Source organism: Saccoglossus kowalevskii, chromosome 1 (assembly GCF_978046115.1).
Source record: "Saccoglossus kowalevskii chromosome 1, keSacKowa6.1, whole genome shotgun sequence".
Taxonomy (NCBI): domain Eukaryota; kingdom Metazoa; phylum Hemichordata; class Enteropneusta; family Harrimaniidae; genus Saccoglossus; species Saccoglossus kowalevskii.
In genome coordinates, this window is record NC_140641.1 from 41128838 (window position 1) to 41147507 (window position 18670).

At 40.4% G+C, this 18670-nt stretch overlaps 1 protein-coding gene across 1 annotated transcript; it reads right to left on the reverse strand.

Annotated features, from left to right (window-relative positions):
• Nucleotides 1–362: 362 nt before the first annotated feature.
• Nucleotides 363–18670, reverse strand: LOC100367223 (uncharacterized). The gene is made up of 5 exons (XM_002736754.3): nt 18578–18670; nt 17584–17641; nt 15987–16130; nt 888–1127; nt 363–778 (listed from the first exon to the last, which is right to left on the reverse strand). The coding sequence occupies exons 1-5, from the start codon at nt 18578–18580 to the stop codon at nt 738–740; spliced, it is 486 nt and encodes a 161-aa protein (XP_002736800.1). The 5' UTR covers nt 18581–18670; the 3' UTR covers nt 363–737.

Below are 18670 nucleotides of genomic sequence, written 5' to 3' on the forward strand. Positions count from 1 at the left end.
TCAACTATGTTAATAATTATATGTATCAGTCTAATGTCACAAAGATTCGTTATTTTTCTTTCTGTTAATATACCATAAATGCTCACCAATAACGAATTAATGAATCGATAAAGTGTATTGAAAGCTAAATGATTGACCATGCTTTTTACACATTTAGCTTGTCTGAGTCAAGTCCAATTTGTTTGTTTGTTTGTTTGTTTAATAAACGAGATTAAAATTTGGATCGGTTTAAACTCAGTAAAAACGTACCTATACAGGTTAGACAGAAGCGTCCTTTTTAGAGAAGCAGATTTGTTACGCGTACAACATGGTGGGCCTCAACGTGTTTCTCCTCAGAGTTGACAAGCAATGGATCATGAAGGTTTTATTAATTTGAATTTACTGTGTTTTTTCTTTGAAAATTTGTTTAACAAAGACATGAACAATTTTACTTACATACATACAGATTAAATGTGACATACACATAAAGAGAACATTAGAAATTGGCAATTGAAGTTAGAAACTATTATTTAGGCAAGAATTTAAAATACGTCGAATCACTATTTTGTTGGCAGTTTACACAAAGTACAATACCATTGGTGTTTGCCCTACAGGCATATTTGACACAAATTATATATACAACCAAATGACCATGGTCATACATGTATATTGTGTGAATTTAGTATAAATTATGCCATCTGGTGCGATTAAAATAAATTAAAAGTAACATATAACGTTGTGGTAAAGAGGCTTCATCTTCACTTGAAAACACTTTCCCCTGTCATCATTTCAACAAATTCTGTGGATAGAGAAAAAGACGTAGTTAAAATTAGTATTCATATGACGGAACACATAACAGGTACTAAAATCAAATAATACAACGCTATCTGTATAATAAGTTTCTGTACCTGTATATTCTATCAGTCCGTCGTTATTTGTGTCCGCTTCACTTATCATTTCTCTTACTTCTTTATCAGTTAATTTTTCTCCAATACTCGTAAGAACGATCCGCAATTCTTTAGCATCGATTTTACCATTATTGTCTTTGTCAAAATAAGCGAACGCATCTTGGAGTTCCGCTTTTGTATCAACGCCGAGTTTCTTTAGCATAAGGGCTACGAATTCCGGAAATTCAATTGTTCCACTGTCTATGATGAAGATATCATAAAATACTGTACTGTTATCATCGCATAGAAGTGTATACATTTTATGTTAGCATTTCAACAACATTGTCATAGAGCCGCATCGTGGATAAGTACACTTGGTATTAGACAATTTTGAATGAAAAAAAAAAAATAATAAAATCCATCCATCATGAATTTTTTTAAATTCTCACAATATCAATGAACTGAGTTAGATAAAATTACATTTTCAATTTGGACTTCAAAGAGTACAACTTTAAATTATAATTTGGTTATTGGAGAATTACCTCACTGTCACTGATCGGAAAGGAAGCCAGAGTTAGCCACGTTAATTTGTACATTGTTGTACATTGAACGTATCAATGAAATGGTCGTCGCAATTAATCGCCGAATATGGCGCTTGAAAAGATTGTAGCAGAAGCATAGAGTCCGCTCGGACTGTGTGCCAAGAACAAAATATATATTATTGAAACATATTCTACAGATTTAATAACTGGGAAATGATATAAATAGCGATTTACCAATTGCACAAGGAAAGATGGTACCCTTTCAGGATAAGTCAAAAACGTTAATTATAGCTGGGACACTTTCCAGATCGCTGTGATTAAAGTAACAATTACGAGATGCAGAACTGATACGAACACCCACAATGTAGCTGCACATAATCGTCTCAGTGGACTAGTCACCTTGTTTCAGAAGCTACAGACCCTAGAGACCTTTTTTCAGATGCTATAGACTGTCCACTAGAGACCATGTTTCAGATGCTATAGACTGCACACTAGAGACCTTGCTCAGATGCTATAGAATGCCCGCATGAAACCTTGTTTCAGATGCTATAGACTGCACTCCAGATACCTTGTTTCAGATGATATAGACTGCCCACTAGATACCTCGTTTGAGATGCTATAGACTGCCCACTAGAGACCTTGTTTCAGATGATATAGACTGCCTACTAAAGACGTTGTTTCAGGTGCTAAAGACTGCCTACTAGAGACCTTGTTTCAGATACTACAGACTGCCCCTAGAGACCTTGTTTCAGATGCTATAGACTGCACACTAGAGACCTTGTAGCAGGTGTTATATACTGCCTACTAAAGACGTTGTTTCAGGTGCTAAAGACTGCCTACTAGAGACCTTGTTTCAGATGCTATAGACTGCTCACTAGAGAGTTTGTTTCAGATGCTATAGTCTGTCCAATAGAGACCTTCTTTCAGATGATATAGACTGCACACTAGAGACTTTGTTTCAGGTGCTAAAGACTGTCCACTAGAGACCTTGTTTCAGGTGCTATAGACTGCCCACGAGAGACCTTGTTTCAGATGCAATAGACTGTCCACTAGAGACCTTGTTTCAGACACTATAGACTGCCCACTAGAGACCCTGTTTCAGATGCTATAGACTGCCCACTAGAGACGTTGTTTCAGGTGATATAGACTGCACACTAGAGACTTTGTTTCACATGATATAGACTGTCCACTAGAGACCTTGTTTCAGGTGCTATAGACTGCCCACGAGATACCTTGTTTCAGATGCAATAGACTGTCCACTAGAGACCTTGTTTCAGATACTATAGACTGCCTACTAGAAACCCTGTTTCAGATGCTATAGACTGCCCACTAGAGACGTTGTTTCAGGTGCCAAAGACTGCCTACTAGAGATCTTGTATCAGATGCTACTGACTACCCACTAGTGACCTTGTTTCAGATGCTACAGACTGCCCTCTAGAGACCATGTTTCAAATACTATAGACTCCACACTAGAGACCTTGTTTCAGATTATATAGACTGCACACTAGATACCTTGTTTCAGATGATATACACTGCCTACTAGAGATCTTGTATCAGATGCTACAGACTACCCACTAGTGACCTTGTTTCAGATGCTTCAGACTGCCCTCTAGAGACCATGTTTCAGATACAATAGACTACACACTAGAGACCTTGTTTCAGATTATATAGACTGCACACAAGAGACATTGTTTCAGATGTTATAGCCTGTCCACTAAAGACCTTGTTTCAGATGCTATAGACTACCCACTAGTGACCTTGTTTCAGATACTAAAGACTGCCCCTAGAGACCTTGTTTCAGATGCTAGAGACTGCCCACTAGAGACTTTGATTCAGATGTTATAGACTGCCTACTAGAGATCTTGTATCAGATGCTACAGACTACCCACTAGTGACCTTGTTTCAGATGCTACAGACTGCCCTGTAGAGACCATGTTTCAGATATTATAGACTGCACACTAGAGACATTGTTTCAGATGTTATAGCCTGTCCACTAAAGACCTTGTTTCAGATGCTATATCCTGTCCTCTAGAGACCTTGTTTCAGATGCTATAGACTGTCCTCTAGAGACCTTCTTTTAGATGCTATAGACTGCCCACTAGTGACCTTGTTTCATATGATATAGACTGTCCACTAGAGACCTTGTTTCAGGTGCTATGGACTGCCCACTCGAGACCTTGTTTCAGATGCTATAGACTGTCCACGAGAGACCTTGTTTCAGATACTATAGACTGCCCACTAGAGACCCTGTTTCAGATGCTGTAGACTGCCCATTAGAGACCTTGTTTCAGATGCTATAGACTGCCTACTAGAGAGCTTGCTTCAGATGCTATAGACTGCTCACTAGAGAGCTTGTTTAAGATGATATACACTGCCGACTAGAGACCTTGTTTCAGATGATATAGACTGCCCACTAGAGACCTTGTTTCAGATGTTATAGACTGCCTACTAGAGATCTTGTATCAGATGCTACAGACTACCCACTAGTGACCTTGTTTCAGATGCTACAGACTGCCCTCTAGAGACCATGTTTCAGATACTATAGACTCCACACTAGAGACCTAGTTTCCGATGCTATAGACTGCACACTAGAGACCTTGTTTCAGATGCTATAGACTTATCACTAGTGACCTTGTTTCAGATGCTATAGACGGTCTACTAGAGACCTTGTTTCAGATGCTATAGACTGGCTACTAGAGACCTTGTTTCAGATTATATAGACTGCACAATAGAGACCTTGTTTCAGATGTTATAGCCTGTCCACTAAAGACCTTGTTTCAGTTGCTATAGACTACCCACTTAGACCTTGCTTCAGATGCTATACCTTGTCCACTAGAGACCTTGTTTCAGACGCTATAGACTGTCCACTAGAGACCTTCTTTTAGATGCTATAGACTGCCCACTAGTGACCTTGTTCCAGATGTTATAGACTGCCCTCTAGAGACCATGTTTCAGATACTATAGACTCCACACTAGAGACCTTGTTTCAGAGTATATAGACTGCACACTAGAGACATCGTTTCAGATGTTATAGCCTGTCGACTAAAGACCTTGTTTCAGATGCTATAGACTACCCACTAGTGACCTTGTTTCAGATACTACAGACTGCCCTTAGAGAACTTGTTTCAGATGCTATAAACTGCCCACTAGAGACTTTGATTCAGATGTTATAGACTGCCTACTAGAGATCTTGTATCAGATGCTACAGACTACCCACTAGTGACCTTGTTTCAGATGCTACAGACTGCCCTGTAGAGACCATGTTTCAGATACTATAGACTGCACACTAGAGACATTGTTTCAGATGTTATAGCCTGTCCACTAAAGACCTTGTTTCAGATGCTATAGACTTATCACTAGTGACCTTGTTTCAGATGCTATAGACGGTCTACTAGAGACCTTGTTTCAGATGCTATAGACTGGCTACTAGAGACCTTGTTTCAGATTATATAGACTGCACAATAGAGACCTTGTTTCAGATGTTATAGCCTGTCCACTAAAGACCTTGTTTCAGATGCTATATCCTGTCCTCTAGAGACCTTGTTTCAGATGCTATAGACTGTCCTCTAGAGACCTTCTTTTAGATGCTATAGACTGCCCACTAGTGACCTTGTTTCATATGATATAGACTGTCCACTAGAGACCTTGTTTCAGGTGCTATGGACTGCCCACTCGAGACCTTGTTTCAGATGCTATAGACTGTCCACGAGAGACCTTGTTTCAGATACTATAGACTGCCCACTAGAGACCCTGTTTCAGATGCTGTAGACTGCCCATTAGAGACCTTGTTTCAGATGCTATAGACTGCCTACTAGAGAGCTTGCTTCAGATGCTATAGACTGCTCACTAGAGAGCTTGTTTAAGATGATATACACTGCCGACTAGAGACCTTGTTTCAGATGATATAGACTGCCCACTAGAGACCTTGTTTCAGATGTTATAGACTGCCTACTAGAGATCTTGTATCAGATGCTACAGACTACCCACTAGTGACCTTGTTTCAGATGCTACAGACTGCCCTCTAGAGACCATGTTTCAGATACTATAGACTCCACACTAGAGACCTAGTTTCCGATGCTATAGACTGCACACTAGAGACCTTGTTTCAGATGCTATAGACTTATCACTAGTGACCTTGTTTCAGATGCTATAGACGGTCTACTAGAGACCTTGTTTCAGATGCTATAGACTGGCTACTAGAGACCTTGTTTCAGATTATATAGACTGCACAATAGAGACCTTGTTTCAGATGTTATAGCCTGTCCACTAAAGACCTTGTTTCAGTTGCTATAGACTACCCACTTAGACCTTGCTTCAGATGCTATACCTTGTCCACTAGAGACCTTGTTTCAGACGCTATAGACTGTCCACTAGAGACCTTCTTTTAGATGCTATAGACTGCCCACTAGTGACCTTGTTCCAGATGTTATAGACTGCCCTCTAGAGACCATGTTTCAGATACTATAGACTCCACACTAGAGACCTTGTTTCAGATTATATAGACTGCACACTAGAGACATCGTTTCAGATGTTATAGCCTGTCGACTAAAGACCTTGTTTCAGATGCTATAGACTACCCACTAGTGACCTTGTTTCAGATACTACAGACTGCCCTTAGAGAACTTGTTTCAGATGCTATAAACTGCCCACTAGAGACTTTGATTCAGATGTTATAGACTGCCTACTAGAGATCTTGTATCAGATGCTACAGACTACCCACTAGTGACCTTGTTTCAGATGCTACAGACTGCCCTGTAGAGACCATGTTTCAGATACTATAGACTGCACACTAGAGACATTGTTTCAGATGTTATAGCCTGTCCACTAAAGACCTTGTTTCAGATGCTATAGACTTATCACTAGTGACCTTGTTTCAGATGCTATAGACGGTCTACTAGAGACCTTGTTTCAGATGCTATAGACTGGCTACTAGAGACCTTGTTTCAGATTATATAGACTGCACAATAGAGACCTTGTTTCAGATGTTATAGCCTGTCCACTAAAGACCTTGTTTCAGTTGCTATAGACTACCCACTAGAGACCTTGCTTCAGATGCTATACCTTGTCCACTAGAGACCTTGTTTCAGACGCTATAGACTGTCCACTAGAGACCTTCTTTTAGATGCTATAGACTGCCCACTAGTGACCTTGTTCCAGATGTTATAGACTGCCCTCTAGAGACCATGTTTCAGATACTATAGACTCCACACTAGAGACCTTGTTTCAGATTATATAGACTGCACACTAGAGACATCGTTTCAGATGTTATAGCCTGTCCACTAAAGACCTTGTTTCAGATGCTATAGACTACCCACTAGTGACCTTGTTTCAGATACTACAGACTGCCCTTAGAGAACTTGTTTCAGATGCTATAAACTGCCCACTAGAGACTTTGATTCAGATGTTATAGACTGCCTACTAGAGATCTTGTATCAGATGCTACAGACTACCCACTAGTGACCTTGTTTCAGATGCTACAGACTGCCCTGTAGAGACCATGTTTCAGATACTATAGACTGCACACTAGAGACCTTGTTTCAGATGCTATAGCCTGTCCTCAAGAGACATTGTTTCAGATGCTATAGCCTGTCCTCAAGAGACCTTGTTTCAGATGCTATAGACTGTCCTCTAGAGACCTTCTTTTAGATGCTATAGACTGCCCACTAGTGACCTTGTTCCAGATGTTATAGACTGCCATCTAGAGACCTTCTTTCAGATGCTATAGACTGCACACTAAACACCTTGTTTCAGATGCTATAGTTTGTCCACGAGAGACCATTTTTTCAGATGCTATAGACTGCCCACTAGAGACCTTGTTTCAGATGCTGTAGACTGTTCACTAGAGACATTGTTTCAGATACTATAGACTGTCCACTAGAGACCTAGTTTCAGATGCTATAGACTGCACACTAGAGACCTTGTTTCAGATGCTATAGACTTATCACTAGAGACCTTGTTTCAGATGCTATACACTGCCTACTAGAGACCTTGTATCAGATGCTATAGACTGCCCACTAGAGACTTTGATTCAGATGTTATGGACTGCCTACTGGAGATCTTGTATCAGATGCTACAGACTACCCACTAGTGACTTTGTTTCAGATGCTACATACTGCCCTCTAGAGACCATGTTTCAGATACTATAGACTTCATACAAGAGACCTTGTTTCAGATTATATAGACTGCACACTAGAGACATTATTTCAGATGTTATAGCCTGTCCACTAAAGACCTTGTTTCAGATGCTATAGACTGCACACTGGATACCTTGTTCCAGATGCTATAGACTGCACACTAGATACCTTGTTTCAGATGCTATAGACTTATCATTAGAGACCTTGTTTCAGATGCTATAGACTGCCCACTGGATACCTTGTTTCAGATGCTATAGACTGTCTACTAGAGACCTTGTTTCAGATGTTATAGACTGTCCACTAGGGACCTTGTTTCAGATGCTATAGACTAGCCACTAGAGACCTTGTTTCAGATGTTATAGCCTGTCCACTAGAGACCTTGTTTCAGATGCTATAGACTGTCCACTAGAGACCTTGTTTCAGATGCTATAGACTGGCTACTAGAGACCTTGTTTCAGATGCTATAGCCTGTCCACTAGAGACCTTGTTTCAGATGCTATAGACTACCCACTAGAGACCTTGTTTGACATGCTATAGACTGTCCACTAGAGACCTTGTTTCAGATGCTATAGACTGCCCACTGGATACCTTGTTCCAGATGCTATAGACTGCACACTAGAGGCCTTGTTTCACATGCTATAGACTTATAACTAGATACCTTGTTTCAGATGCTATAGACTGCCCACTGGATACCTTGTTCCAGATGTTATAGACTGCCTACTAGAGACCTTGTTTCAGATGCTATAGACTGTCCACTAGAGACCTTGTTTCAGATGTTATAGCCTGTCCACTAGAGACCTTGTTTCAGATGCTATAGACTACCCACTAGAGACCTTGTTTCTGATGTTATAGCCTGTCCACTAGAGACCTTGTTTCAGATGCTATAGCCTGTCCACTAGAGACCTTGTTTATGATGCTATAGACTAGCCACTAGAGACCTTGTTTCAGATGTTATAGCCTGTCCACTAGAGACCTTGTTTCAGATGCTATAGACTGTCCACTAGAGACCTTGTTTCAGATGCTATAGACTGGCTACTAGAGACCTTGTTTCAGATGCTATAGCCTGTCCACTAGAGACCTTGTTTCAGATGCTATAGACTACCCACTAGAGACCTTGTTTCACATGCTATAGACTGTCCACTAGAGACCTTGTTTCAGATGCTATAGACTACCTACTAGAGACCTTGTTTCAAATGCTATAGACTTATCACTAGAGACCTTGTTTCAGATGCTATAGACTGCCCACTGGATACCTTGTTCCAGATGCTATAGACTGCACACTAGAGGCCTTGTTTCACATGCTATAGACTTATAACTAGATACCTTGTTTCAGATGCTATAGACTGCCCACTGGATACCTTGTTCCAGATGTTATAGACTGTCTACTAGAGACCTTGTTCCAGATGCTATAAACTGTCCACTAGAGACCTTGTTTCAGATGTTATAGCCTGTCCACTAGAGACCTTGTTTCAGATGCTATAGACTGTCCACTAGAGACCTTGTTTCTGATGCTATAGACTACCCACTAGAGACCTTGTTTCTGATGTTATAGCCTGTCCACTAGAGACCTTGTTTCAGATGCTATAGCCTGTCCACTAGAGACCTTGTTTCAGATGCTATAGACTGGCTACTAGAGACCTTGCTTCAGATGCTATAGCCTGTCCACTAGAGACCTTGTTTCAGATGCTATAGACTACCCACTAGAGACCTTGTTTCAGATGCTATAGACTGGCTACTAGGGACCTTGTTTCAGATGCTATAGACTGCCCATTAGAGACCTTGTTTCAGATGCTATAGACTGTCCACTAGAGACCTTGTTTCAGATGCTATAGACTGGCTACTAGAGACCTTGTTTCAGATGCTATAGACTGGCTACTAAAGACCTTGTTTCAGATGCTATAGACTGGCTACTAGAGACCTTGTTTCAGATGCTATAGACTGGCTACTAGAGACCTTGTTTCAGATGCTATAGACTGGCTACTAGAGACCTTGTTTCAGATGCTATAGACTGCCCATTAGAGACCTTCTTTCAGATGCTACAGACTGTCCACTAGAGACCTTGTTTCAGATGCTATAGACTACCCACTAAAGACCTTGTTTCAGATGCTGTAGACTGGCTACTAGAGACCTTGTTTCAGATGCTATAGACTACCCACTAGAGACCTTGTTTCAGATGCTATAGACTGGCTACTAGAGACCTTGTTTCAGATGCTATAGACTGCCCATTAGAGACCTTCTTTCAGATGCTACAGACTGCCCATTAGAGACCTTGTTTCAGATGCAATAGACTACCTACTAGAGACCTTGTTTCAGATGTTATAGACTTATCACTAGAGACCTTGTTTCAGATGCTATAGACTGCCCGCTGGATACCTTGTTCCAGATGCTATAGACTGCACACTAGAGACCTTGTTTCACATTCTATAGACTAGATACCTTGTTTCAGGTGCAATAGAATGTCCACTAGAGACCTTGTTTCAGATACTATAGATTGCCCACTAGAGACCCTGTTTCAGATGCTATAGACTGCCCACTAGAGACTTTGATTCAGATGTTATAGACTGCCTACTAGAGGTCTTGTATCAGATGCTACAGACTACCCACTAGTGACCTTGTTTCAGATGCTTCAGCTTGCCCTCTAGAGACCATGTTTCAGATACTATAGACTCCACACTAGAGACCTTGTTTCAGATTATATAGACTGCACACTAGAGACATTGTTTCAGATGTTATAGCCTGTCCACTAAAGACCTTGTTTCAGATGCTATAGACTACCCACTAGTGACCTTGTTTCAGATACTACAGACTGACCCTAGAGACCTTGTTTCAGATGCTATAGACTGCTCACTAGAAACCGTGTTTCAGATGATATACACTGCCTACTAGAAACCTTGTTTCAGATGCTATAGACTGCCCACTAGAGACTTTGATTCAGATGTTATAGACTGCCTACTAGAGATCTTGTATCAGATGCTACAGACTACCCACTAGTGACCTTGTTTCAGATGCTACAGACTGCCCTCTAGAGACCATGTTTCAGATATTATAGACTCCACACTAGAGACCTTGTTTCAGATTATATAGACTGCACACTAGAGACATTGTTTCAGATGTTATAGCCTATCCACTAAAGACCTTGTTTCAGATGCTATAGACTACCCACTAGTGACCTTGTTTCAGATGCTATATCCTGCACACTAGAGACCTTGTTTCAGATGCTATAGCCAGTCCTCTAGAGATCTTGTTTCAGATGATATAGACTGTCCACTAGAGACCTTCTTTTAGATGCTATAGACTGCCCACTAGTGACCTTGTTCCAGATGTTATAGACTGCCATCTAGAGACCTTCTTTCAGGTGTTATAGACTGCACACTAAACACCTTGTTTCAGATGCTATAGACTGGCTACTAGAGACCATGTTTCAGATGTTATAGACTGCCTACTGGAGATCTTGTTTCAGATGCTAAAGACTGTCCACTAGAGACAATTTTTTTCAGATGCTATAGACTGCCTACTAGAGTCCTTGTTTCAGATGCTATAGACTGCCCATTAGAGACCTTGTTTCAGATGCTATAGACTGTCCACTAGTGCCCTTGTTTCAGATGCTATAGACTACCTACTAGAGACCTTGTTTCAAATGCTATAGACTTATCACTAGAGACCTTGTTTCAGATGCTATAGACTGCCCACTGGATACCTTGTTCCAGATGCTATAGACTGCACACTAGAGGCCTTGTTTCACATGCTATAGACTTATAACTAGATACCTTGTTTCAGATGCTATAGACTGCCCACTGGATACCTTGTTCCAGATGTTATAGACTGTCTACTAGAGACCTTGTTTCAGATGCTATAGACTGTCCACTAGAGACCTTGTTTCAGATGTTATAGCCTGTCCACTAGAGACCTAGTTTCAGATGCTATAGACTGCACACTGGAAACCTTGTTTCAGATGCTATAGACTTATCACTAGAGACCTTGTTTCAGATGCTATAGACTGTCTACTAGAGACCATGTTTCAGATGTTATAGACTGCCTACTGGAGATCTTGTTTCAGATGCTAAAGACTGTCCACTAGAGACCATTTTTTCAGATGCTATAGACTGCCCACTAGAGACCTTGTTTCAGATGCTATAGACTGTTCACTAGAGACCATTTATTCAGATGCTATAGACTGCCAACTAGAGACCTTGTTTCAGATGCTGTAGACTGCCCATTAGAGACCTTGTTTCAGATGCTATAGACTTATCATTAGAGACCTTGTTTCAGATGCTATAGACTGCCCACTGGATACCCTGTTCCAGATGCTATAGACTGTCTACTAGAGACCTTGTTTCAGATGCTGTAGACTGTCCAGTAGAGACCTTGTTTCAGATGATATAGACTGCACACTAGAGACCTTGTTTCAGATGCTATAGACTTATCACTAGAGACCTTGTTTCAGATGCTATAGAATGCCCACTGGATACCTTGTTCCAGATGCTATAGACTATCTACTAGAGACCTTGTTTCAGATGCTATAGCCTACCCACTAGAGACATTGTTTCAGATGCTATAGACTACCTACTAGAGACCTTGTTTCAGATGCTATGGACTACCTGCTAGAGACCTTGTTTCAGATGCTATAGACTTATCACGAGAGACCTTGTTTCAGATGCTATAGACTGCCCACTGGATACCTTGTTCCAGATGCTATAGACTGCACACTAGATACCTTGTTTCAGATGCTATAGACTTATCATTAGAGACCTTGTTTCAGATGCTATAGACTGCCCACTGGATACCCTGTTCCAGATGCTATAGACTGTCTACTAGAGACCTTGTTTCAGATGCTATAGACTGTTCACTAGAGACCTTGTTTCAGATGCTATAGACTAGCCACTAGAGACCTTGTTTCAGATGTTATAGCCTGTCCACTAGAGACCTTGTTTCAGATGCTAAAGACTGTCCACTAGAGACATTTTTTTCAGATGCTATAGACTGCCCACTAGAGACCTTGTTTCAGATGCTATAGACTGCCCATTAGAGACCTTGTTTCAGATGCTATAGACTGTCCACTAGTGCCCTTGTTTCAGATGCTATAGACTACCTACTAGAGACCTTGTTTCAAATGCTATAGACTTATCACTAGAGACCTTGTTTCAGATGCTATAGACTGCCCACTGGATACCTTGTTCCAGATGCTATAGACTGCACACTAGAGGCCTTGTTTCACATGCTATAGACTTATAACTAGATACCTTGTTTCAGATGCTATAGACTGCCCACTGGATACCTTGTTCCAGATGTTATAGACTGTCTACTAGAGACCTTGTTTCAGATGCTATAGACTGTCCACTAGAGACCTTGTTTCAGATGTTATAGCCTGTCCACTAGAGACCTAGTTTCAGATGCTATAGACTGCACACTGGAAACCTTGTTTCAGATGCTATAGACTTATCACTAGAGACCTTGTTTCAGATGCTATAGACTGTCTACTAGAGACCATGTTTCAGATGTTATAGACTGCCTACTGGAGATCTTGTTTCAGATGCTAAAGACTGTCCACTAGAGACCATTTTTTCAGATGCTATAGACTGCCCACTAGAGACCTTGTTTCAGATGCTATAGACTGTTCACTAGAGACCATTTATTCAGATGCTATAGACTGCCAACTAGAGACCTTGTTTCAGATGCTGTAGACTGCCCATTAGAGACCTTGTCTCAGATGCTATAGACTTATCATTAGAGACCTTGTTTCAGATGCTATAGACTGCCCACTGGATACCCTGTTCCAGATGCTATAGACTGTCTACTAGAGACCTTGTTTCAGATGCTGTAGACTGTCCAGTAGAGACCTTGTTTCAGATGATATAGACTGCACACTAGAGACCTTGTTTCAGATGCTATAGACTTATCACTAGAGACCTTGTTTCAGATGCTATAGACTGCCCACTGGATACCTTGTTCCAGATGCTATAGACTGTCTACTAGAGACCTTGTTTCAGATGCTATAGACTACCCACTAGAGACATTGTTTCAGATGATGTAGACTGTCCAGTAGAGACCTTGTTTCAGATGATATAGACTGCACACTAGAGACCTTGTTTCAGATGCTATAGACTTATCACTAGAGACCTTGTTTCAGATGCTATAGACTGCCCACTGGATACCTTGTTCCAGATGCTATAGACTGTCTACTAGAGACCTTGTTTCAGATGCTATAGACTACCCGCTAGAGACATTGTTTCAGATGCTATAGACTACCTACTAGAGACCTTGTTTCAGATGCTATGGACTACCTGCTAGAGACCTTGTTTCAGATGCTATAGACTTATCACGAGAGACCTTGTTTCAGATGCTATAGACTGCCCACTGGATACCTTGTTCCAGATGCTATAGACTGCACACTAGATACCTTGTTTCAGATGCTATAGACTTATCATTAGAGACCTTGTTTCAGATGCTATAGACTGCCCACTGGATACCCTGTTCCAGATGCTATAGACTGTCTACTAGAGACCTTGTTTCAGATGCTATAGACTGTTCACTAGAGACCTTGTTTCAGATGCTATAGACTAGCCACTAGAGACCTTGTTTCAGATGTTATAGCCTGTCCACTAGAGACCTTGTTTCAGATGTTATAGACTGTCCACTAGAGACCTTGTTTCAGATGCTATAGACTGGCTACTAGAGACCTTGTTTCAGATGCTATAGCCTGTCCACTAGAGACCTTGTTTCAGATGCTATAGACTACCCACTAGAGACCTTGTTTCACATGCTATAGACTGTCCACTAGAGACCTTGTTTCAGATGCTATAGACTACCTACTAGAGACCTTGTTTCAAATGCTATAGACTTATCACTAGAGACCTTGTTTCAGATGCTATAGACTGCCCACTGGATACCTTGTTCCAGATGCTATAGACTGCACACTAGAGGCCTTGTTTCACATGCTATAGACTTATAACTAGATACCTTGTTTCAGATGCTATAGACTGCCCACTGGATACCTTGTTCCAGATGTTATAGACTGTCTACTAGAGACCTTGTTTCAGATGCTATAGACTGTCCACTAGAGACATTGTTTCAGATGTTATAGCCTGTCCACTAGAGACCTTGTTTCAGATGATATAGACTGTCCACTAGAGACCTTGTTTCAGATGCTATATACTACCCACTAGAGACCTTGTTTCTGATTTTATAGCCTGTCCACTAGAGACCTTGTTTCAGATGCTATAGCCTGTTCACTAGAGACCTTGTTTCAGATGCTATAGACTGGCTACTAGAGACCTTGCTTCAGATGCTATAGCCTGTCCACTAGAGACCTTGTTTCGATGTTATAGCCTGTCCACTAGAGACCTTGTTTCAGATGCTATAGACTACCCACTAGAGACCTTGTTTCAGATGCTATAGACTGCCCATTAGAGACCTTGTTTCAGATGCTATAGACTGTCCACTAGAGACCTTGTTTCAGATGCTATAGACTGGCTACTAGAGACCTTGTTTCAGATGCTATAGACTGGCTACTAGAGACCTTGTTTCAGATGCTATAGACTGGCTACTAGAGACCTTGTTTCAGATGCTATAGACTGGCTACTAGAGACCTTGTTTCAGATGCTATAGACTGCCCATTAGAGACCTTCTTTCAGATGCTACAGACTGTCCACTAGAGACCTTGTTTCAGATGCTATAGACTACCCACTAAAGACCTTGTTTCAGATGCTGTAGACTGGCTACTAGAGACCTTGTTTCAGATGCTATAGACTACCCACTAGAGACCTTGTTTCAGATGCTATAGACTGGCTACTAGAGACCTTGTTTCAGATGCTATAGACTGCCCATTAGAGACCTTCTTTCAGATGCTACAGACTGTCCACTAGAGACCTTGTTTCAGATGCTATAGACTACCCACTAGTGACCTTGTTTCAGATGCTGTAGACTGGCTACTAGAGACCTTGTTTCAGATGCTATAGACTGGCTACTAGAGACCTTGTTTCAGATGCTATAGACTGGCTACTAGAGACCTTGTTTCAGATGCTATAGACTGGCTGCCAGAGACCTTGTTTCAGATGCTATAGACTGGCTACTAGAGAACTTGTTTCAGATGCTATAGACTACCCACTAGTGACCTTGTTTCAGATGCTATAGACTGTCCACCTTAGACCTTCTTTCAGATGCTACAGACTGCCCACTAGAGACCTTCTTTCAGGTGCTATAGAATGCCCACTCCCGACTTCGTATCAGATGCTACGAACTACCCACTCCGAATCTCGTGTCGGATTAATACTGGTATAATGGCTGGGCTGATCGAGTTATCGAGCCCACCGCTGAGTGAATAATGACGTTTCAGGTGACCGCGAAGAGAATGTTTATGTAGTATTTATACTACAACTTAAATTAAGAACAAAGACCAACGTAAAATTGGTTCCAAATACACGTCGTTTGTGAGGGTCACTACTTACTGTCAATGTCAACGTCTGATATCATGTCAAGTATCTCTTTATCACTTGGATTCTGACCCAGTGATCTCATGACTGTACCAAGTTCTTTCTTGTCGATTTTGCCATCACCATTTTTGTCGAATATTGAAAAACCCTCCCTGAATTCTGTAAATGAAAGTGATACGAAATAATAAAAACGCATTAGGTAAAACCAAATTTCACCTTTTTGAACGATATTTTGGTATATTAAGGTAAAATAATGTAATTATATTTACGTAGTTTGTAATGCTCGAAATCATCGCATTTAGTTTGAACACTTAATTACTGCCCGGATGCCCGGATATGGAGGCCCGTGTCGGAGTGAATGGGACCACTTATTTATTTATTTATTTATTTATTTATTTACTTACTCAATTAATTAATTAATTTTGAATTTAGGAGATGAATTTTAAGGTGTTTTTTTTACACACTATTATTCGAGCGACTGAGTCGGCTCACAATCTTGAGCCTTTAAGCTAGACTATCTGATGTGAGAATTAATCATTTCGCTGAAGAAATTACGGTTTATAGATAGAAATATAGAATATGAATATTAGATACAATTAGATAATCTTAGTACAAATTGTGAATATAGGATGAGCAGAATATCTCATGAGGGAACCTGCAATACCAAATTTAACAAACTCGCGTAATAAACGAAAATTACTACACTCGTTTGATATCATCGTCCGCCTGCACGGTGTTGTTCCGTTCGGACTTTCCTCCCTCCCTAACACCGTGTGGTAATTCTATTCATACCGTGTATGTCACGTGGTTGCGCGATAGAAAGTTTACCGACCAATAGAAAGCTTTGTTACAATGACTGCCAAAAAGCACTTGGGTGCGCGTCTGCCAAGCGCGTTGATGAAAGAAGCAATATGATTGGCTGTTGGTAAACTGATTCTAAACTGTGAGGGCATTGTCTTTTTCGCGAATTTAGCGAGAGAACTAATTCGCTAATTCAAGATGTCGCTAATGACTTTATTATACATTCAAAATGGCTGCCAAACAACGCCCTTTCTCCACCGTACTGACATGATAGATACACTTTATTAACACAAAAAAATAAACGTATTCATTGTGGTCATTATTTCAAGAAAAATAAATAAATTAAATGATACTGATATATATTATTACGGAAATTAGTAGTACTTGGTAATTTTTAGTCCCAATAAAAGGTCAGTGTTCTGGATGTAACGCAGCAACTATACTCGCTATTTCAAATCCCCGTTGAATCATTTTTTTATGATTACGAACAGAATCAAATTACACTTGACAGTTTTCGTTGTTTTATGGAGATGATAACTGCGCATTTGTTTTGGCATGCAACAGACAAGTATTGTGAAAACAGGAAATCAACGAGAGATCGCTAAATCAACATTTCGCTATTACGTCATTTTACCACAATTGGCTAAAATTGCATGTCGCTTTTTCAACATGTTTTGCAATACTTCAAGGTGATAGTGGAGTGCTTCGCCGAACATTCACCTTGAAAATTCAAGATGGTTTAATATATATTTAATGAAATATCCTCTGTATGTACTATACAGTCACATCAAAACATATAAACTAGTAGTACCTGCTACCTGCTCCGTGGATAAACTCGACATAACATCTTCGGGTATGTTGCAGTCCGTCTGTAAATTGAAAAATAATGTTCTTATTATAAGAAATAAAACTCTAATTGGAAATGTGTTTATATTCAGCTGCGAATGAAACCGGTTGCATATAAAGGTAATTAAAAAGAATAGGCTTATCTAAAACAAAATGAAATTGAGCCACTCTAACATTAGCTTCCCAACATAATGTGGTTGTCAAGGATGCAATGTCACCATGTATAGCAACAAGTAATGACACTAGATCCAGCTGATCTAGAACAGTAACACAGTTATGCCGTACCTTTTAGCGTAACATTCCATTCAAGGACAGGCCGGGTGTTAAATATACACTGCGTTCACACAATTGGATTCATTGTTTGTCATAGAAAGTTTGATAAAGTCTTGTAGAATTACCATTGTCCAGTCAATGGCGAGTTAGCATTAAGTCTATAAGTATTTTTTTTATTTAAACAAAATATTTTTGTGCCAGGCGACAGATCCCGACATTAAACGTCATTGCAAGAGCGACACAGAGTTCCAAAAGTGGGTTTATATTGTTATTGTAGCATTTCCCCATAGTACTACCATTGGCACTACCCAGTATCCGTTATGTTTAGCGGACGACAGTCAGTGTAGAACTTTTAGGCGAAAACAAAACTACATAATAAGCACCATAGTATATTGACCATGAACCTGAAAATTGAACACGCAAGGATTCAAGCACAGTCCCTCACAGTTGAGGGACTGTGATTCAAGTAACATATTCGTTAAGGTATCGGGTGGCAGTTATCGAACAGTCGAATGGAACATACACAGTATATTTTTCTTTAGTAGGCACTCATTACGTATTAGTGGCTCATTTACATTGTGACATTTCCATGCCGTGACAGAGATTTTATATACATTCTCTGGAAATATGGATTGTCAATGTGTATTCAATTTAAATAAACAGAGCATCAGGAGTGTAGTACTCACCATTTTTCCGGTTGTTGAATATAATGTTTACAACACACTCCTTAGTTACCATGCACCAATAACCAAACAATACGCGTATACCATGACCACAAC

Coding starts and splice junctions, on each gene's coding strand:
- LOC100367223 (XM_002736754.3), bottom strand. Junction 16,131..17,583: donor ATCCACGGAGCAGGTAGCAG/GTACTACTAGTT, acceptor TTTCATTTACAG/AATTCAGGGAGGGTTTTTCA. Junction 779..887: donor CGGACTGATAGAATATACAG/GTACAGAAACTT, acceptor CTCTATCCACAG/AATTTGTTGAAATGATGACA.